At 42.5% G+C, this 23,126-nt stretch overlaps 1 protein-coding gene across 1 annotated transcript; it reads left to right on the forward strand.

Moving 5' to 3' along the window:
- The first annotated feature begins 572 nt into the window (after positions 1-572).
- YPEL5 (yippee like 5) lies at positions 573-13,880 on the forward strand. The gene is made up of 3 exons (XM_007971056.3): positions 573-721; positions 9,965-10,129; positions 11,975-13,880. Exons 2-3 carry the CDS (start codon positions 9,989-9,991, stop codon positions 12,197-12,199), a joined length of 366 nt encoding a protein of 121 aa, XP_007969247.1. The 5' UTR covers positions 573-721; positions 9,965-9,988; the 3' UTR covers positions 12,200-13,880.
- The last annotated feature ends 9,246 nt before the right edge of the window (positions 13,881-23,126 follow it).

The following is a 23,126-nucleotide window of genomic DNA, read 5'->3' on the forward strand; positions in this document are numbered from 1 at the left end:
TAGTCAGGGGAAACGGCCTCCAAGAAACGAATTACACGGTGCACTTTAGTTACCTAGGCAGCAGTTTGTCTAGGAAACAGCTTATTGTTTTCATTTGTCATCCCTGGGCCTCACTAGGTATCCGGAAGCTCGGCCCCAGCCGCCACCTGGTGACGCTAATGACGCGCGATGTCTCCCAGTTGCCGCAATCAGAAAGGCTGAGCCTTCTCCTTTAAGAAGCTGACTCACGTGGATGCTGTGTTGTGTGCTCTCAGCTGAATGGGGGAGGTCGTCCCCGGACTCACGGCATTGGCCGCCTCGAGAAAGGGGGCAGAGTTAGCCTCTTTGATTGGCTGTACGGGTCCGGGATGCTGGGTCAGGGGCGGGGCGAGCTGTCGCGAGCCTGCCCTGGGTCTGCGGCTTCTGGGAGGGGTGGGCCGTGAAGCGGAGGGGTGCGGGAGTGGGGGAGGGTGAGCCAAAGAAGGGGCGGGGCCCCGCGGAAAACGCAGGGAGCCGAGGAGAGGGGCGGGGCCTAGAAACGAAGGGTGTTCTGGGCCAACCGGGAGAGTTGACAGCGGGAGGGGCGGAGCCACGCCGGGTGACTGACGTTGAGGCCCAACCAGGGAGAGGCGGGGCCAAGGCCAGGGCCTGACTAAACCTGGAGACTGGGGCGGCCGAGGGGCTTTAGACCAGCTGAAGAGCGAGGAGCCGCTGGCAGCCGCGGATCTCACCGCCGCTCAGGGTGAGTCCCACGGGAGGGGCTGGGCTAGAGGCCGGTGGGGACTGAGGCGCCCGTTCGGGTCGGGCGGCTTCGAGGCACTCGGGGATCGGCCAAGGGTGGGGGGCCCAGGCAGGAAGTGCCTCTTCCTCGCCGCACGCATCCCGGGGTCTCAGAGCGGCCGCCCTCAACCCCTCAGGGCGGGCCCCGGCGCCAGGACCGCGGGCGGACGCGCGGAGCTGTTTGCTCTTTGTGAGGCCTGGCGCGGCGACTGTCGTCGGCCCGCCCCCGCCGCGCAGCCGGGCGACTGGTGCGACAACAGCGGCGACCCCTCCGCGCGGCGCCCGCGCCTCCGCCCCGCTTCCCCGCCGCGCCCTCAGCTGCCAGCCGCCGAGGCCCACGGTGCCCCCTGGGCGGACGGTTTGGCCGCGACCTCCCACCCGCCGCGCCGCGCCCGCCCCGCCCCCACCCGCCGCAGCGTCGGGGGCGCGCCCGGTCTCCGCCCCGAAGCCAAGTCGGAACTTGGCCGAGTTGTTTGGGCCGCGATGACCGCACGGAGTGAACCGTCCTGAGCAGGGCCCACGCCCGGACCAAGCGGCCCAGCCACCGGGAGGGGGCGGCGTCTCCCTTTGCCCCCCGTATTGAACGTCCACCTCCCCCGCCCCCCTGCCCGGAGGACCCGGGGCTGACAGCGCGGGGTGACGCTTGTGCAGCCCACCGGGTGTCGGGACCAAGAGAGCCCGCCGGCCACCCGCTCAGCTGTTTCCTGCCCATGTTTGTTGTGCCGGGGGCGGCCCCGCCGCTGGAGCCGCGCTCCGCCGCCCCAGGCCCTCCCGATTGGCCGGCGGGCGTCACGTGGCCGCCATCAGCTGGGCCAGCGGGGGCGCTCGCGGGTGCCACTGCGGCTGCCGGCCGAGCCCACCCCGGGGTCGCCCGGGCCGGCCCAGCTCTGCCAGCTTGGGTCCTCCGCTTGCTCTCCGCTCGCTGTTGGGAGGGTGGGCGTGCCCTTGCAACCCCTTTCCTGTACCCTCCTCTGCAGGTAGATGGCACAAACGAGTGTCCGGATCAGCGGGAGTGGGAAATTGAAATACTACAAAGATCTGTTTAATCCTGACACCAACTAATCTCCCTTTCAAGGGAGAGTCTGGGAAGCTGTTCAGCTCATTTATTTTTAAACTTTTTCTGTTTACAGAGATCTGTTGGTAATCTGAGGATTTTTATTCCACGTCTTCTTGACAGATGGAAAACCTGAAGTAACCTCGGGCTAACTTTGTATTTTTGGAAAATTAGTACACTTGGTGGTGAAGAAACTGGGAGGAATAGGATATTAGCTAACTTTGCATAGCCACATATACAGCGTTGCAGCTGCATTCCACCAGGGAGGAACCAAAAGGCATATGGTGTTCCCAGGGTACATATTCATCCCAGAAGTGAAGTGCCTTGGTGGATTCGTTTCCTGAAAGTTTATCGCATACTTGTACTGGGTTAGGTAAGAAGTAAAGTACAAATAATTTAGAATAGTTTCTCTAGAAGTTTATAACTTAATCAAAAGTCGTAGACAAATGCAATCGAGCAATAATATGAAGTTAAATAGTAAGTTATGAGACGTTAGTAAAATATATGTGACTTGGAAAATGTTACCTGGTTGGATCATGGCGAACTTTTCTCTAGTTTCCCTTTTCTGTTCTCTATTTAAGTAATGAGAAAAATAAAAGGTTTAGAAAAAATAAAAGCGAAAGGAAATAAGATCAAAAATTATGAAAAGAAGAAATTAAAGCAGCTACTACCCTCTGAAAAACAGTCCATGAGACATCAAGGTAGTCCTAGATATACTTGTGCCCAAAATATCATTTTAGGTTTAATAGTGAATGCCTATAGAGATCAGTGTCAGTTTTAAAGTGTTCCTGGTGTAGTAATGTCAGTGTAATGCAGGAACTGAACCTTAGCTAGACCTGAACTTGCTGCTTGACACTTGGGTCGAGAAGCCAGACAGATTACACGTCAGTCCACCTAGTTAGAGGCTTTTGGTAATGCATCACAAAAAACGAGATCATGAAATTGTCTTACTAGGGTTTGGGGGGATATGACCAACTCAGATTGTGCACGAACACACGGTTTCCTGAGTTAAATGACTAGTCTGAATTTCTGATATTTAAACAAATGTAAGTGTTACTGAAATATAGTGAACTTGAAAATCATCTAACAAAACAGGAAAAAATAAGGCATTGTTGAGGGGGGGGAGAACAAAAATATATCCTTAAAACTTACTGCAAATGAAGACGTGATTCCACAACCAGGACATCATTTGACACAGCAAAGTGAACTGGTCGCATACTGCAAGAGGATAGCAGAGCTTGCTTGTGCCACTGAAAACTTACCTTGTTACATATTTTGCACAAAAATTGGAAAGTTGGTTGTATGGATCAAACTGTTTTCCCATGTAGATTTTTTTAATAGCGTTTAGTCACAACTCAGTATAAAAAGTTGATGAAGTTACAATAGCCGTAAGTGCTCATTATTATGGTAATCAACCCAGCACTCTTAAAAGTTTTTTGGGTTTTTATCCTTTGTTTTGGCGAGGGAGGGAAGAGATTAAAAACGAGATACGAAAGCTGGCTTCCACCGGATTCCATTTTAGCAGAATCATTGCAAAACAAAACGACCTCTGCAAGGGGCAGGTTCCTTTAACCGTTTCTGAGCTAGATGCCTACATACTCGGTTCCCTGCAGCGGAGTCTTTGTACCTTGCCTTTGTCCCATCTTCTGGTGCAATGGAAAACCCACTGCCGTCTGTCTGACACCTGGGATCTGGTGGAGTGTGTATTCTATGGAAATGCCCTGAGGCGATGGTTTCATTTACTAAGGAAAAGTTTTATCTGTGAACTGGGTGTTTTTCCATCCATCAGAAGGTCCTATGAGATGCAATACCTACCCTCCCTGGTATTTTTAGGGCTGGGAAGTGGTGCTTCCCTTGACTAATTCCACTTGCCAGGGTTGAAACCAAACTGGATTATTAATTATAGGGACAACAAGTACCTATTTTAAGACCTAGAACTGTGACATGCTTCAGAAGGTTTCTAACTTTCCTCCAGCTTCTAATTTCTATCACCTGGTCGCTTAGCTGTAGCATAATTAACAGGAAGTGAAGCCAGTTAATTGTTACTGTTTCATATCCTTTCTGGGCCATGCTTTTCTCATCTGTCATAGGGCGAGTTGGGATGGGGAATGTTGAAGAATAGATAATCTAGTTTTACCTTTATTGAGCATTCACTGTGTGCTAGGCACCGTTCTCAGAATAGAGTATCTCCTTTTAATTTCTCATAACTCAGAGATGGCTGCTACTCTCGCCATTTTACAGATGAAACAGGAGAGGAGAACTCACACAGTGTTTCCAAAGCTATTAAGGGGAAGAGCTGAGATTTGAATCTAGGAATCGCCAGAGTTCCAGTATCTCAGCTCCACAGTTTAAGACCTGGGGGTGGAGAGAGAGACAGCAGCTGGTAGATATTTTCTATTTTTATAATCTTTATTAGAGTTGATCTTCAACATGCTGAACTGGTTACAGAAAGTTTAAGATTTTAGCTAGAAAATCAGTAAAGAAAAGGGGAATGGGATTAAACTGATCCTTTCAAATACTCCTATCTAGCCTTAATCCCAAATACCAACCAAGTTTCCATTTTTTCTGGAAAAGACTGCTTTCTAAATGCAAAGCTCTTTTACTATCAGAATGTGTTTTTAAGCAGGGAAAACTTTTTTTTGGTAAAAGACCAGGTAAAAAATATTTTAAACTTTGCAAGCCAGAAGGTTTCTGTAGCAGCTCCTCATACCTCTCCATTGTAAAGTGGAAGGAGTTAAGTGTAAACAAATGGGCGTGGCTGTGTTCCTGAAAACTTTGACACTGAAGTGTGAATGTCATATAATCATGTGTCAGAAAATATTCTCCCCTCCCCCCAACCATTTAAAAGTATAAAATTCATTCTCAGCTTGTGGGCAGTACAGAAACAGGTGGCGAGCTGAATTGACCACAGCCTTCCCTGCTTTTAAGGAAAACAATTAGCAATGAGCCAGACAAGTGAACAAGATACCGTATTTCGTTTGATAGTGTATGCGTAAGATAAACCAATAGTCTTTTTAGAAAATTGTTTTACTGATGTGGAAGCAACTGGGAAATTATATAGTCCATCATATCCATCATGCATTTTAAAATAATGCATTCCTGGACACTCTTTGGCAGATTTCTGAAGAGAATCACCTTTTTTTCCCCTCTTAACAGATTCTGTAGTTTAAAAAAAAATTCTGTAACAAGGCAGAGATCTGAAAATGTTTTTTATATTTCACCAGAGTCTTCTGATAAAAGAGAAATTGGAAGTTCTAGATAGCTAAATATGCTATTGGTGGGAGAGGGAGGAAATTGAAAATAATGCTAAAATACGATCTATGAAATTATCTATAAATTTCACTTATAATTTCATCCCAGCCCCTCACTATTTCAGGTAATTTCAAGTAAACTAAGAATAGGCTTCCAGTTAAACAGTCAAGCTTGGTGCTTTTCTTATTCAACCTTTTTAGGGTTTTTATAACCTGGACCTACAAGAAGATAGTACCAAAGAGGCCTTATGTATAACATTATAAGGTAGGGAACATCTTAAATAAAACTTAAGCTTTATGATGAGTTTAGCTCTCATTTCAGCTATAAACTTGAACTTCAGCACTGACATATACCAAAGTCTGCGTGTTGCTACTAAAGGACACAGTAAGCTGCCCCCAGAATCAACACCAAACATTAGCTGTCTGTGAAAGCAGCTCACTCTTAAGATGTTTTAGCAATACGTGGCTGAAGAGATCTAGGATTACTCTAAGTCCAACCAGGGTGATTAGCATACTTGGGGAATATTTTGAATGTAAAAGCAATCAGACAGGAAGCAGATCAGTGGTTGCCAGTGGCCGTGAGTTGGAGAAGGTATTGGCTGCAGGCTGGTGTGAGAATTTTTGAGGGACTGATGGAAGCATTCTAAAGCCAGTTGGTGGTGATAGTGGCACAATTTTATAAATTGACTAGAAGTCATTGAATTGTACACTTATAGTGAGTAAACTTTGTCATTTAGAGTATTCCTTAATAAAACTGGTTTTTTTTCTTTTTAAAAACACCAGCAATTTTCTATTCTGTCAGAAAAGTTTCAAAGTTTATAAGGGAGCAGCCTCTATGAGCTTTTAGAAAGGGGTGGCACATGCCTTTGACCGTATTTTTGTAGCTGTGTGTAGCAGAAATAAAGTGGTATGTATGAATGTATGTTGGGTTTCACAGTTCCCACTCCCTGACCCTGAAAGTTTCATCCAGATGTGAGGAGAGTTTGAATCTAATACAGTGATGAAGGGGAGGGAGGAAAACTTCAAAAAGTGATTTAGGAAGTCTTGTTAATTTTGCAGTTTTTTAAATGACTTACTAGGGTTTCTAGTTTAGGAGAGTTTGTGATTGCAGTTGACACCAACCAAGATAGGGAATACAGGAGGAACAGCAGGGAAGCAGGAGGGGCTGATGGTACACCCTGAGGGAGAGAGTAAATCTGACAGCCCTCTAATTGCTAGGGAGAGAATAGAATGCAGTGGCTTGGCCACTTCTGGAAAGTCACAGTCTCTTTAATTCGTCTATAAAAGTGAGGTGATAAATACCTACTTTAAAAATTGTCAAAATTAAATGTGGTATGTAAGTACCAAGTACAGTGTCCCATACAGTGTAGATGCTAAGTAATTATTAGGTCTAAGGCAGAGTTCAATATGTTGTTCAGGTCCAGAGAAGCCTGATTCAAGTGTTATATCTTAGCTTTTTAATGACTGTCCTCCTTAAATAATGAAGTGGCTGTCTTAGTTCATTCTGACTGCTCTAACAGGATACTGTAGACTGGATGGCTTATAAACAACAAATGTATTTCTCCCAGTTCTGGAGGCCAGGAAGTCGAAGATAAGATTCAATGTCTGTTGATGGTACCTTTTAGCCTCGTCCTCACATGATGGAAACGAGCAAGGCAGCTCTCTGGGACCCTTTTATAAGGACAGTAATCCCATTTTTGAGGACTCTGTGCTCGTGACCTAATCACCTGCTAATGCCACATATGAATTAGTGGGGTGGGGTACACAAGCATTGAGACCATAGCAGTGGCATTTTAATGGGTGTCAGCCTCTTGAGAGTTTGAATAGTGCCAGTGTTAGGTTGAGTTTCTAACCCTGCAAAGGCCAGGGTTACCTTTGGAGCCTAAGGACCCTACAGAGGTTTTTCTACTTCCTAAAGACCTTTGACAGCAAGTGATGTTTTGCTTGCTTCTGCTAGATCCTGTGGCATTTTCTTATCTTTCTTAGCAAACAAAAACCACATTCTACAGTTCTATATATATATATTCTCTATAAATGGCAACCACAACTAGGAATAGTGTAACATAAGGTTTTGCTCAGATATTTTTGGTCTTGGTAATGAATCATATAATTGAATCCAGTAAAAATACTTGGGTAAAGAGAAAAAATAGATGGAATTGGAATCAGGGAAGTCATGTTAAGTCTATTTACCCTCAGTAGGAAATGATCACAGTAGCTTTTAGCCAAGGATAAAATGATGTGAGCAGAAGGTATAAGGGAAGTTCACTTTGAAGTCCAGCATATTTACCACAACAGCATGGTGTCACAGTGATCAATGTAGAAACAGCTAGTTACTCTCCATTATGGTTGAAATAAATTACAACATGAATATTGTATTTAAAAGTCTTAAGAGAAATTGGCTTTAAAATAATGAGTCCCAGAAGCCCTAGCTGGAGGTTACAAATGACTGCACAAATACTAGTCTTCAAAGACATAGAATCTGAGGCCTATACCTCAACGGCAGAGACTCTCAAACCTTGCCGTTGATTCCCTTCTGTTAATGATCAAGATTCAGAAACATGACCAAACTTAGCTGCTCACAGGCTTGTTGAATGTTTTATTTATATCAGGAGTCATAAATTCAAATATTGGTACAAGGACCAAACAGGTGAAGTAATTGTGTGAAGCAAAGTGGAGACCGAGCAAATAAAATGGCCTGGTGAGGGTTAGGGGCTGCAGCTCAGTTGTAGTCAGTTGTTGCCATAGGAGAATATGTGCCCTCCCCATTGTTAAAAATAAATCCAAACTACAGGCTCTTTAATGAGATCTTCCAAATTTTAAATGTCACCTCAGCTTTCTAAAATGAAGATTAAAAACTGACCCAAATAAAACACACATGTCCACATATGTTTTTCAGGGAAGGGTTTTTGTATCTGTTCACTGCTGTATTCCTAGGCTACCAAATGAATTCAGCCTGTAGGCCTCAAATTTGCAACTTCTGACTTATATGTAAATAAATAATAAATGTATTCTTTTTTCTGTTTTGAGACGGAGTCTCACTCTGTCGCCTAGGCTGGAGTGCAGTGGCACGATCTTGGCTCACTGCAACCTGTGCTTCCTGGGTTCAAGCCATCCTCCTGCCTCACCCTCCTGAGTAGCTGGGACCACAGGCGTGCGCCACCACATCTGACTAATTTTCATATTTTTAATAGCGACAGGGTTTCACCATGTTAACCAGGCTGGTCTTGAACTCCTGACCCCAGGTGATCCGCCCACCTCAGTCTCCCAAAGTGCTGGGATTACAGGCGTGAGCCACCTCACCTGGCCAAGTGTTGTATTCTTAGTCTTCTGGAAAAACATAATGTGGTAATCTTAAAGGCTGAAATAAGGCAATAAGTGTTTCCTTTTGCTGTCATTTTATAGAAATGTAATTAGGTTAAATATTATAGCTTAAGTCTGTGTTTTAGTTCAAGGTTCATTGTGACTCTTGTTAATATGCTGGTTTTCCTTTTACTAGCTGCACATTATCATTATATTCACCATTTGTTTTTTATTCCCTATTAAACTTTCATGATGTTTAAGGGGTGTCATAATGATTTTTGTGATGACATTTCCAGTGACATTAGGACCGCCTAATGGCTGGGGAAGTTCATAGACTAGAAGGAATGGAATTTCTTTTTAAATTTGTGATGGAATTCCCCCAATCTTAAGACAACAGTAGATTCTCATTACAAACATGCATTCTGGAGTTTTTTGGTGTTTTTTTCTCCATGGTGGCAGTTATATTAGCTCTGCATGCCTTTGGAAAGATGTATAATAAATATTTAAAACACAGGAGCTGATAACTATACCCAAGAATAAATTATGTTTTAAACTAAAACTGTGGTATATTCTTGTCTATATCTAGATCTTTAAGAATACTGTTTACGAGAATTAGTTGTAATGAATTTAAGAAGTTGCATATAGTAACTTCCCTAACTTTTGAATGTTAAAGTGTTAACCTAGTTTCAGACATGTGTTTCAAACTTACATCTTTTCAGTGTTTCGGCCCTTCTCTGATTTATTGAATCAGTAAGATTTCTTAAAGATAATCAAGTTATGTATGGGAAAGCTTATCTTTCCCTTACTCTGTTCTCATTGCTTTAGCCTTATGCCAGCCTGGACCATTTTGGAGGCAGTGTAGGATCATGGAAGAACTTTGAATTAGGTGAATTGCATTCTGTACTTTTCTGTAGTTAACAGTTTTGTAACCTTTGACCGGTTAATAACCTTTTTAGACTTGACTGGGGTGATCTATGAAGTGGTGGTAACAACCTCACAGAGTTGTGACAATTTTGAAGTAAGTACCTAGTAACGGTGCTCCCTAGACATTGGCTTAAAGTTAGTCATCAGCTCTATACAGTTGTGAGTGCACCTGGTGATCACAGACCTACTCACCCCATGTTCTCAAACCAGACTACTCTTCTTGTTTTCTAATTGCCCCTTTTTCTGCTCGTATCCCCCTGGAACCTCATAATTCTTTTCTGAAATTATACATGCTCAGAACGTTTACTTAACATTTATGCTAAACCCCTTTTCTCACCTCTTTGCCAGTGCTTTACATCATTCATTTTCTGAAATTCCACTTTCCATTTTCTCTTTCCACACCAACCATAAGAGAAGTGACACCATTCTTTAGCCTTGGCTAATAGGTTTACTTCCTTGGCTCACTGCTTTAAAATCTTACCTTAGGCATGCCTGTTTATTTGTTCAGTGTGTGAACTTTGGATCTTTTTGTTCAGGATCAGCTATTTCACATATCGAGTACTACAAAGCAGAGATTACATAAATATGTATATAAATGGTTCTCTATGACACCCCCCAAGTAGGTGATAACATGATTATTATAATGCATTTGTTATCCTTTTCTGTTTGCTCCTAGGTTTTTAGAACTTCAGCCATAAAAATGGGCAGAATTTTCCTTGATCATATCGGTGGTACCCGTCTGTTTTCTTGTGCAAACTGTGATACGATCCTGACCAACCGCTCAGAACTCATCTCCACTCGTTTCACAGGCGCCACTGGAAGAGCGTTTCTTTTTAACAAGGTTAGTGAGAAAAAGTTTGAATCCTAAGTGGGCTCATTGGCTGTATTTGACAGCAACACCAGAATACCCCCTCAGAGTTTAGAGATACCAGGAAGAGTCAGAATGAGAACTTGAAATCTACAGAAATGATTGCCCACTAGCTCGTCTTTGATGGGACCTTAGGAAGGTGTTACTAGGATGTGATTTTAACCTTGGAAGTTTGAAGAAGTAGGCCGGGCACAGTGGCTTATGCCTGCAATCCCAGCACTTTGGGAGGCTAAGGTGGGTGGATCACGAGGTCAGGAGTTCGAGACCAGCCTGGCCAACATGGTGAAACACCGTTTCTACTAAAAATACAAAAATTAGCTGGGTGTGGTGTTGCGCACCTGTAGTCCCAGCTACTTGGGAGGCTGAGGCAGGAGAATCGCGTGAACCTGGGAGGCAGAGGTTGTGGTGAGCAAAGATAGCTCTACTGCATTCCAGCCTAGGCAACAGAGTGACACTCAGTCTCAAAAAAAAAAAAAAAAAAAAAAGTATAAAGAAGCGTATACTTTTCCTGTTGCCTCAGGAAATGTTCAGTGTAAGAATTTGGTAGCGACTTCAGCGCAGACTATGGAAGGAACAGGTCAAGACACCCACCTCCCTTTCTCCACATGCCACTGGTTTATCCATATAGGGGGATAGTGGCATTAAACTATTATAACTTGACAGCAAATAAGGATCATCTAACCAACTTTTCATGCTCTAATTCATGCTCACCAATCATCCTTCCAATTCTATTTGGTTTCTTACATGGATTTGCTGACAGGAAGAGTGTTTCTAATTTGCAAGTGTGTACCCAGTCTGCCTGTCTCTAATTTCTGGCTTGCATTCAAGTTGGATGCTGTGATTCTGCCTCCTAGAATCTAGTGTATAATAGAAAAGTTGAATTTCCAAGTATTTTAGGCCAAGGAACATAGCTAGTCTAGGGTACTGTTCTTAGAAGATCAGATGAACTTCCCCAGTGGGTACTCCTCTGTTCCATGTAGAAAGAAGCTTTTCTCAGAATTGATGGAGCATACTCTTTGACATTTATTTCGGTACAGAGGAGGGCACACTGCAGCAGGACAGCTGCCTGTTTTTGTAAATGTAGTGGAACACAGCTCTGCTTATGCATTACGTATTGTCTACAGCTTCTTTCATGCTACAGTGCCAGAGTTAAAAAAGTTGCAACAAAGACCACATAGCCCTCAAAGCCAGAAATATGTACTATCTGGCCCTTTACAGAAAAGGAAAGTGTAGAAGATTGTTGGGTATTCAGAATCAGTGGAAATTCGCCACAGGTTGTCTCAGACCCACTTCATTGTGTTCATTGTCTTTGAACTCACTCTAAAACTATGCATTGCAGATATATGGTCTGTAGTTAGCTTAATCTGTCCCAGTCTATATATAAAGTATATTTTCAGAAACAGACTGTTTCATGGAATAACGATGGGGCATCAGGTTCTTTTACATTGATTGTATTACTTGCACTCATCATTGAATAGTGATGAATTACTACAATTGGACCCAAACCTACATTTTATGGCTCCAATTCCAGGACTCTTTCTTACCTGCAACACAGAAATGTAGTATGTTTTAATAGTGTGACTTAGGCTAGTACAGTAGTGCATGATTGCATTAGATGTCTAGTGTTGTGGAATTTCCAGATGTCTGCCTGCCCCAGCAGCTTCTATAAATAAGTCTTGGGTATTATAGGTTTGACTAAAGTAACAACTTCTTTCTCCTTTTCTGAAGTTGCTGTTGCATTAACCATAATATTTTGTACATACTTGGCAATATAACTCACATGCCTTTGCAATTTTGTTTTTCCTTGTCCCTTCTTAGGTAGTTAACCTGCAGTACAGTGAAGTTCAAGATCGGGTCATGCTCACTGGCCGCCACATGGTTCGAGATGTGAGCTGCAAAAACTGCAATAGCAAACTGGGATGGATCTATGAGTTTGCCACTGAAGACAGCCAGCGATATAAGGAAGGCCGCGTGATCCTGGAACGTGCTCTAGTTCGAGAGAGTGAGGGCTTTGAGGAGCATGTACCATCTGATAACTCTTGAAGATACAGAGAGAAATCCATCTTTTCCCAGGTCTCCTTCACTGAAAACAAAAATCTACTTACATACACTGTCACCTTAGCATCAGAGTCGGATTAATGAACTGCGGAACAAGAGGTTGTGAGAATCTAAGATGGAACCTTTCTTTCTTTTTTTTTTTTTTTTTTTATTTTGTATTTTCCATCCAACAGCAGTGTGTAGAGAGAATATTATGCAGATGCCGTTAATTTTTTACCCTATGTTTACATCTTGAGGCAGAAGAGTCTGCAGCTATGTGGTGAGCTATGTAAGGAAAAAAATCTGGGCTGTTAGAGTGAAAAAGTGTGTTTTATGTAAATTTTGAAAGGAAAATGTTAGGAGTATGGTTTTTAAACTTGGGCTTCATTTTAAACTTTTTCTTTTAAACCCAGTTATCTCACTTGATTTGCTAGCTCCAGAGAAGAGATCCGAATCTGTGCCCAGCGCTAAAGGCTCAGTGTTAGCATGGCTTGTGCTGGCCGGTGTGCCATATTCTTGTTGGAGATGAACCGTAGCACCAGAGCCCATTCTTCCTTGTCAGTCTTGACCCAAAGATGCCACCATTCCTAGTTATTTGTCACCACATAATTGGTGTTGATTGGAAACTTCTGAGATGGGACAGAACTGCTGGGTTGTCTTTTTCCATGTAACTTAAGCATAGTAATATAAATAAAGTAATAGTTGGATGCTTTTGGTCCTGTGTTGCTTTTAAAAACACCTTATAAAAGAGGAGAGGATTTGATAAGCAATTTTCATAGTAGTAAAGTTTCTTTTCATCTCTTAAACTAAATTGACCATGCATATAACGTTCTTTGTTTAAATGAAAGCATACTGTTTAAACCTGCAGTATTGCATTTAGAGAACAGTTGAACAGAATGTCAATGTGCATTCATGCAAAAACCAATTAATCTGCATCTGTTTTAGAAAAGGGGGAAATGAAGCAACTTATCTGAAAATACTGCTTTACACAGCATTTCAGCCTTTTCCCCTCAGTTTTGCATTGATTTTTGACAAGTCTGTAGAGCCTAATAGTTTTCATCAAAGGCCTAGATCTCTTAAGAGCATTTTTTTCAGCTCTTCCCTCAGAAATTCAGCTATTGAAACCAAAACTGTACTTTGTACCCTCAAATAGAAAGGGATCAAATTTGACCTGGTGTTATTTTAGCCCCAAATTTATGACATTACAAAGTATTAAAATGTAAATGTTTCTTTATCCAAACTACTTCTAGGTATTTTAGTATTTGTTTCTGGTGGAATTAAATGATGGTAAAATTGGCTAATTATTTGAATGAATGAATGGATGGATGGATGTTTTGCATGCTCAATTTCTAGGTCCTTTGTCTAGAAAGGAAATTTGCCTCAGTTGAATTAGTGAAATATTTCTGTCGTTAATACTGAAAGTGACTTCTGAGTACAGTTAAGTTCCTCTTATTTGCCACTGGGCTGTTGGTTAGAAGCATAGGTAACTGATTAAGTAGGTATGATACTGCATTTGAAATAAGTGAACACAAACTACCCTTTCTCCACCATGGACTCAATCTGAGAACAGCATTCATTTCCATTCATTTCCATACTGGCTTTTGATTATATGCAGATTCCTAGTAGCATGCCTTACCTACGGCACTATGTGCATTTGCTGTCACAATAAAGTATATTTTGTCTTGCATTGGTGCAGTACTGCTACTTATTTTCCACTGATCTTGTCTAGTGATCATCTTAATTTTTATCTCTGAACACATACTTGGTATCTTTGAGTACCTGTAGCTTTCTTCAGTTGGCAGTGATAGTGATGTTCTGACATGGTTAACTGCCTAATTCACACGTGAAGACATTGACTTTGCCAGTATTAACTTCTCTGAGATTATTTTGCCTTAGCTACTGATAACTATAGTTCAGTATATATAAACAAAAGAATTTCATATTACTGGGTAAACTTTTAGGTGACTGGCAGGTACCAGCAACAAGCTCCTCTGTGCCTTTTAAAAACTTCATTTGCAAAAAAAAAAAAAAAAAATATATATATATATATATATATATATATGAATGAAGGTCTACTTTGGATTATTTACAGAAACCATTGTTCTTTTGAGATGGGGATACTAATTAATAGGAATGAGTTTTGCTTTGGGATACGAGAGTTAAACAAGTACAGGTGAACTTAACTTAGTAGGTTACTGAGGAATAGACAGATTTAAGCTTTCTTTCCCCTGACCGAAGAGGAAGATTCTTCCCCTTAGTTTTAGGTGGCCATATAACCGTAAGTTGTTTTGATCTTAAAGTGCTTTTATTTAGACTCTCAAGTGAACATTCCTGGTTAAAAATAATTTTTAGTAATTATGTGAAGATTTAAGTTACAGTTAGGAGTTGTTACTTTGGGATTGGAGGGGGAAAATATCAGTACCATCGTTTCCTAAATTTACCTACTCATAAAGTCATGTTTAAATCAGAGGCTGGGCCCAAGCCCAGGCTTAAGTCAGTCAACAGGTAATTTTTGGTGGGGCAGAATTAAACTACCAGTTGTAAAATATTCAGACATGTTTATGATGATTCATTCCTAAACATCAGTTATAAAAAAAATCTCAGTTTAAACAGATCCACTAATCGTTCATCTGTTTAACACCTGTTTCCTACCAGGAGCCATATAAATTTACTTCTAATCTATGTGAATTGGGAATAAAGCAAGATTAAACTGAAGGACTCTTATCAGGCTAGCACGTTGCACTGATAAGATATCTATTATAGGAAGAAAACAGAACTAAGCAGAAATTAGGGTGGATACTCTTAAGTTGGGTGTTAATTGCATGGCTTATTTTAAAATATTGGGCTTCTCAAACTGAAATTTCTGTGGTAAAGCATAAAATACACATTCAAAAGCATCGGTAAAGGTTGTATAATCCTAAGCATCACTTTGCATATTTAGGTTTTAAAAATCATCTGCATCCAGCCTGGGCGACACAGCAAGACTCCATCTCAAAAAAACAAAAAAAAACCCATTTGCAGCATGAGCACCTGGGAGCCTTGTTAAACATGTCAATTATGTCCTTATTCCCCTCCCCAGTACTGAATGGGTCTCAGGTGGAGCCAAAACTCCAGTTTTGTTTTTTTGTTTTTTTTTTTTTTTTGCCAAACTCCAAAAGTAACATGTTTCTTTGATGCTGTGAAATATGTATTTGGTCGTCTGGTCTTCGTCCCCATTTCCTAGCAATACAATCCCTAAAATCCTTGGAGTTTTCAAAAGATTTTCTTTGTGTGTGCTAATAGAGACTGATAGCCAGGGTAGAACTGGTCACGGGAAAGATACAGGCATGATTAGAGGTAAGGTGGTTCCAGCCTCACAGAGCAACCTCCCGGGAGGGGAAAAGGGTTGCAGGTCAAGTTGATTACCAATTGCTGTCAGAGAGATGGGATTTGCTAGAAGGGCCTTGGCTCAGAAAGGTGGACAAGAAAAATGATGAAAGGGTGATGGTCAGAAACCTTTGATGTGGCCACCCATGGTATACAGCTGCAACTGCACTCAATTACTACCAGTGAAATTTAGAGATGGATCCAACTTGTAGAGAAGTGATTCACTGGATGCACAAGGAAATGCAAGCTAATAAAAAAAAAAGTGAACTGTACAATCCCTTGGTTATTATCTATAATAGCTAAAATGAAACAGAGTGCTGGGTCCAACTTTGATGCTGCACCAAGCTTGGGTTTCAGGCCGAGCTTCACTAGCCTCAGAGCCACCCACAAGGGCAAAGTTACGCAGCAACAACAAAATCTCAGATCTATGGTTACCAAGAAGGTAGTCAATGTCGGGGAAAAGCAAAACCAAGTAACTTGAAACCAGAGGGTATAGTGTACAAGGATTTGTTGCATTGCGTAGATCAGTATCATTAGCTTCCTGAAGAACCTTTACTAAAATGGACTATGAGAGTAATTTAGGGGCAGTATCTTTAGTTTCAAATGCTGCAGAATGGAAGAAATGTTTGGGTTGATGGAGGACCCACAGTTCACTATTGAAAGATTGCAGATGGCTAAACATGATCCAGACACACGGGTTATTCCTGAAGAATAGCTAGTCTGGTGGACTGGATTTAAAAAGCCCCTGTAAGATCTGTTTACCCCGAGAATGGGAACTGTCCAACTTCCCCTATAAATGCGAGGCAGAACACTCAAGATAAAGCAGCTAATATACTTGATGTGCAAGCCATGTGGGACTGACTTTATGATGACCGGGATAGTCACCCACCATGTATGCCCATTACCCATGTCATGGCCAGTGCTATAGCTAAGAGAGCCCCATTTTCATGGGCACCTCATACAACCTTGCTGCTACAAAACATCTGCTAATACATGACAATCATTATTCAAAGGGTTATTGAAAATATAGTTGTGGTATAAAACTATAAATCTGATAAAATCTGATAAAAGCCTATGACACAAGAGGCTGATAGGCTAAGAAGTATGGGTAAGAAAAAAAAAACATTAATATGGCTTTCCATCTGCTTTAAAAAGTGTCTTAAAATGGATTAATACACCAATTTGATAAACTGGCTTTAAGGAGTGGAAGAGTCCCTGGGAAAGAGGCACCTAGTTTCTAGGAAGACTGCTACATGTAAAATCACCGGGCACTGTGGCTAACGCCTATAATCCCAGCAATTTGGGAGGCCGAGGCGGGCAGATCACAAGGTCAGGCGTTCGAGACCAGCCTGGCCAACATGGTGAAACCCCGTCTACTAAAAATACAAAAAATTAGCTGGGCGTGGTAGCAGGCACCCAGCTACTCGGGAGGCTGAGACAGGAGAATCACTTGAACCCGGGAGGCAGAGGTTGCAGTGAGCCGAGATTATACCACTGAACTCCAGCCCGGGTGACGGTGCGAGACTCCGTCTCAAAAAAAAAAAAATAGTAATAAAGAAGACATATCTGCAATGCTGACTAACTTTAGCTGTGTGACTTTGGGAAGTCAGTTAACCTCTGAACCTTAGTTCTCTTAAGTATGAATTGTAAAAACAAGCCCCGTCTTAAATCTTGTCAGAACATAGTGAAATATAGATCATAAAAACCTGTTGATAAGCAGTATGCATGTAACTGGAGTAACTACTTTTTTCAGTAATCCTGAACAACTCTTCACAATTTAACCTAATATGTTCTAAATTATAGAATGACCAGAATGCTTTCAAAGTTCTTTAAATCCTTTCTGGACTTAACTTGTACTGCTAAACCTTTCAGCAAATGAGGATTTGAAATCTGCAGTTTATTAAATGTTACCGTCTTGACTTTTCATTATAAGGAATTTTTCATAATCTGCTGTAATAGAATTGTACATTGCTTTCAAAAGTCTTCAAAGCTGCTATTTTCCTCCTGCCATGGAGCAGAAGAGAAAAAGGTGAAAAGCTCATTGAATATAATATCAATGGTAATTAAAAGGCCATCATTTCCCCGCGCAGACAAGCTAACTTTGAGAACCTGCCAGAGCTTTCACTAATAGCAACGGACTCATTTTCTCCTGTGTTGGTGTCAGCTTATTGCATACTACTGCTATAATGATGTTCGTCCAGTTTTTAAAGAATCCTAAGGTTGTGAGATAAATGGCTTATATACCTCTTCTGATGTGCCCTACAGATGAACAAGTTATCTCTTCCACCTGGATTTAAAGCAAAATACAAAGACAAATCCCATGTAGTAATTTTAAAAACCCGTATCCAAAGAAAATTTGAAAACCCAGCTTTGCAGGTGATATTTGTGTCCTTGAGGATAGGCCAGAGGTTTTCAGGGACTGGAGCAGTTTGAGAAATCCCCTAATGTGCCCCTGATCCAGGAGAGGAGAAAGCCACTCCTCAGAATTCACTCAGAATTTCCCTCTTCTTCTGCAGTTGAACTGCCACGGAGGGAGCTGGCCACCACCTTCTCAACGATCCCACTCTACCTGGAGCCCTCCCAGGAAATACTGGGCAAAGTGGAGACATTACTATGAACTCCAGAAGATTCCATGAGTGTAATCTCTTCCCAGCTAACCCATCTCCCTTGTTCCCAGCCCAATGCAAGGTGCTCAGAGGCGTTTCTGAAGCTTGTCAACAGGCCAAAAGGAATAAAATATTTCAGTCCCTTTCAAGTGAGTCAGATTCTGTGTTAGAGAAGGCTTCTTAGGGCAACAACAGGAAGCGAGTTTCAAAGTTTGAGGGGGCGGTATTTTTAAGAACTGGGCTAATGAGTAAAACATTCAAATGATCCTGCTAAAGTTTACACTGAAAAAAAATGTTTTTAATTAAAAAAAAAATCGGCTGGAACCTTTGCTACAAGAAAAGTACCAGTAGGGGGCATGAGTGTGCAAGAAATTCCATTCTTAACCACCAGTCTGACCTATCTTGGAAAAGAGAAACGTTGCGGCAGTCACTTCTTGTTGCTGTTCGTCCACTAGGGTGCAGTACCCGGTGCTGATGCAAGGGACCGTCTTACTACAATGGCACGACGTCATTGGGCAACATCAAATTATGGAGAAAATGCTTTGCAAACTATCAAGTGCGATGCAATAGTACTGTTTCCTCTTTACGATACATAATTTTTTTCTGCAATATTTGTTTTAGTATCTAAAGCTTTAGCTTATACAACTTCAAAAATGTTTTTTGTCAAAAACTATGTTTTAATATTGGCCTTAATTTGGTAACGGTAACCTGAGGTCTCAGAAAATTGAATGTCACAGTGTGACTTTGAAGTTAACCTCTAGAAGCTTCATTTCCTTGACTTTAAAATAGGGGAAATAATTTCTAGAGAACATGTGTGAGGACTTTATAAGCCGTATGGAATTCTAAAAATGGTATATATTCCTATAACTTGAATGAGGTTCAGTGTTACTTAACCGGTAGTGTAGGCTCCAGTTGCTGCAAAGAATTTGCCCGTTCGTTTCTCCAGTCGGCAGGGCTTGAGTGCCTGTTATGTGTGTCAGGCAGTATAGTAATACAACAACACCTGGCACCTGTTTCCCAGCGGCCACATGAAGGATATTTGCAAAGCCAGTAAAAATACTGAATGCATTCCTGCTGCAGGAAATGAAAGGTATTCAGTGTAGGGGTGCATGAACTCATGAAGCAGGATAAAAGTTCTTTCCTCTTCCAGCAATTGCTTAATGTCTGCATTAGAAACGAGGAAGCCTTTCAGATTAAGTGAAAATAAATCTATTTCCATGTGTAGGAGATTCTGAAATTGGCTTAACTATACACCCTAAAACAAGCTTTATCTGTTTTCCCTTGCAGAAACAAATATAAATCAGCAATTTTGGAGCATATGCCAGTAGGAACACTGACACCTCTGGCAGCCAGGCCAAGTAGAGGGCTTCTGTAACAGTGAGAGGCAAGGAGCCAAGGCTCGGAGCTGCCTTTGCACAAGAAACATCCCAGGTAAAGCATGAAGATGGATTGCAGGGAGGGGAGGAAGAGAGGTGAAATCGAAAGAATAGTAAATCCGTAGGACCTCAGGTTTAGCCATTGGCTGTGATCAGTGTCTGTGATCTCCAACTTAAATGCCTCCAGGTGCCACGTCACTCAATGACGTCGTGCCTGTGGTAGACAGCTGAAATCAGGGCTTAGGGGTGAGCAGGGGAGAGCATGTACCCCTTAAAGATGGTCACTTTCGATTTAAGAGAAAATTCTGGCCAAATACAGTTTATTCTTTGGGCCTTAGGAACTTCAGTTTATATCCTTTAATTTAGTCTAACCTCCCATTTTAAACAGTTGGAACCTAAGGCCAGGAGAAGTGAAGTGACTAAGCCAAGTTCTCACTGAGAAGCAGAAAGACATGACTGTCCACGATGAGACATTTCATCTTAACAAAGCACAACAGTGTGCTAAACGTCTTACAAATGTAGTAATGTTTTCAAAACCTGGTGAGGCATACTGGCAAAGAGTGGGGACCCTGTAGCTGGAGTGCCTGTGCCTGAATCCCAGCTTTCACACATGAACACTATGCCCTGAGGCAGATTTCTTCACCTTTCTGTACCTCTGTTCCCTCATCTCTAAAACAGGGATGATAATAGTACTACCTTCATAGGGTTGTTGTGAGGCTAAAATGAGGTAATAGATGTAAAGTGCTTAGACCAATGACTGGCCCATAACTATTATCACTCCCATTTATAGACGAAAGTGGATCCTCAGAGGTTAAGGTCACACAGTTTTACTTAGAGGTCAAGTGTGTGTGTGCGCACAGACAGCTGATGTGGAACTCCCTTTTAGATGTCTGATTTCCAAGCCTGACCACCTAAGCCCCACATCTGCAATGACCAGACCTGGAAAGGAAAACAAAAGGAGGGACTGGTACAGAGCCCAGAACGAGGTGCCAGTTGTTTCTTTCCACTGTTCGAGAGTAGCTAGGCTTCTAGAAAAGCAAGCAAGGATGAAGTAGTTGACATATATCAGTGTTTCTCCAATTTGAGCATGCATAGGAATCAGCCACCGGGTGTGTTAGAACAGCCTGCTGGCTGCACTCTCAGAGATTCTGATTCCTCAGGGCTGGGTGGGGCCTGAGAACCTGCATTTCTAACTAGCAGATGATGCTGGTGCTGCCAGTCCAGAGAGCACACTTTCAGAACCACTGACATACCTCTTTTTCTAATCCTCAAAATAAGCTTATGGGCTTGGCATCATCTCCATTTCCTGACAGAGAAAACCAAGTTCAGAGCATGTGGCTGACTCATCCAACAGCACACTATTTGTAAGAAATGGAATTGATCTTAAGTCCAGTTGGTCTGCCTTTGAAGCTCTTTGTCCTGTGCTTTTCCTACCTCACCATGCGAGATGAGGCATGAGCATTTATGCTCTGCCAGGCACAGAGCTGTGGGCCGGAAGAACAAAGATGCACAGGATCTCTGTCGTGAGCAGGAGTGTGTGGGTGGAGAAAATGTGAGGACAGCTTCTCTGGAGAAGGGAAGGCCTAACACCAGTTTCTACCATCTTCCTTCCTAGTCCACCAGCTGCCTTACCTTCTCTACTTCACAGCTACTGAGTTGGACCAGTCACAGCCCTGACACCTGCTTTCACTGGCTCTTCCCTCCCTGCCCTGCAAGACCCCATCTGCCTCTATAGGTTCATTGCCCCCAAAGCTTCAGTCACGCTAAGTTCTCATTCATCCCAGAAATGGCACGCTCTCTCCAGCTTGCTCTACTGCATTCGGTCTTTCTTCTGACTTGGATGTCTACTCCCTGCTTTCCCTGGAATTCTCCTACTTGTCCTTGAAGACTCAACTCCTCCGGCCACCCCCATCAGTGTGGGTTATGTGCTCTTCCTGTCCCTTCCCGAGAAACTCTGGCTTACCCCTTTCATAGCACTTGTGTACATGGTTGTACAATTATTTACTGGTCTCTTTCTCCTTCTAGGCTAAATTTCTAGTCTCAACCAATTTTTATCTCTTAAGTCTTCAAGAGTTTCAATACTTGTCTACACATTAGAATCACCTGGGTATCTTTAAAAAATTCCAAAGCCCAGGCCACTTCAGGCTAATTAAGTCACAATCTTTGAAGGTGGAACAGGCCATCAGTATTTTTCAAACCTCACCAGGTGAGTCCAGTGTGCAGGCAAGCTTGGTAAGCACTGAAACAGAGTTTTAATAAGTGCAGGATGAGTTGTGTGGGTGGTTGGATGAATGGATAGTTAGATGGCTGATGGATGGATGGATGGATGGATGGATGGATGGATGGATGGATGGATACATGGATGATCAAGCTGAGGGCTGAAACAGAGTACCAAGCAGAAGGAGAGTGGTTTCAGTAAGAGCTAACAGCATAAGAAAAAGCCCAGAGTAACAAGGTACACAGGAACTGATAGAAGACAAAACTAACAAGGTAGTGAAGGGGCACACTGCAAAGGACCTGACATGCCATACTCAGGAATTTGAATTCGATGCTATTGGTAGATGGAAGCCATAGAAGGATTATACGTAGAAGAGTGAAATGGTCAAATACATATTTTTTGAAAGCCAATTGGCAATTGTGAGACCTTATTGGAACACGGAAAGACGGGAGGCAGGAAAAAAATGATTTTTCTGCTCAACCCTCCTGCTAGAGACTGGCCTCTGGCAGGCTGGTCAGCTTTCAGGAGCAGCAGCCCACTGAAGGCTGATCATGAGACCACTGGAAGTCATGGGGTGGCTGTGGTGTTCCTGATCTTCAGCTGCTGGCAGAACTAGGACTCAAATCCAGGTCTTCCGGCCTCCAAGTCTCACAACTCTTTATACTTACTTCAAATTAGCAGCTCCTCCAGATGGTTTCTCTCACTCAATACCCTCAAGGGAAAAGTGAGAATTGACTAATTCATACACAAGGGCAAACAGACATTGATTCATCAGTGGCCAGTGATAATCAACATTAACCCTGCCAATGAAGTCATTTGCTTTGGGAACCAAACTGCAAAGAGAAGCAAAGTGGTGAAGCCATTAATAATGCTTTCCTATTTAGTCTCCTTTTTAGTTTTTTTGTAGAGATACAGGTCTCTTTATGTTGCCCAGGCTGGTCTTGAAATCCTGGACTCAAGTGATCCTCCTGCCTTGGCCTCCCAAAGCACTGGGATTACAGGTGTGAGCCATCTAACCCAGCCAATTTTGTCTTCTATTTAATCAATTAATCAATCAGCTCTCTGATACTCTAGCAATTATCCTCTGAATTGGATTTCCCTGTGTTATCCAGGAGGCCGCTCACCTTGCTGCCACCCCATTTTCTCTGAAGCTACGTTTTTCTTCTGGCCAGATACATGCTGGAGTATCTTTTCTTCTCCCTAATTCCCCAAACTAGTGACCCAGAAAGGGAAAGGCATGGGGAAGAATATGTGAGCTGGAGTCAGAGGAGGCTTCAAGCTCTCCACTGGGTCTCCTGCTCCCCCAACCTGGTGGGCTCCCTTGCCACACATGGAGAAGGCCCCAAGCCTACACCTGGGAGGGCCAA

This window comes from Chlorocebus sabaeus, chromosome 14, assembly GCF_047675955.1.
Source record: "Chlorocebus sabaeus isolate Y175 chromosome 14, mChlSab1.0.hap1, whole genome shotgun sequence".
Taxonomy (NCBI): domain Eukaryota; kingdom Metazoa; phylum Chordata; class Mammalia; order Primates; family Cercopithecidae; genus Chlorocebus; species Chlorocebus sabaeus.

What these genes read in the sequence shown, in the direction of transcription:
- YPEL5 (XM_007971056.3), top strand. Translation starts at nt 9,989, where the DNA reads ATGGGCAGAATTTTCCTTGATCATATCGGTGGTACCCGTCTGTTTTCT. An exon ending in GAGCGTTTCTTTTTAACAAG is followed by an intron (nt 10,130 to 11,974) that starts GTTAGTGAGAAA and finishes GTCCCTTCTTAG; the next exon opens with GTAGTTAACCTGCAGTACAG.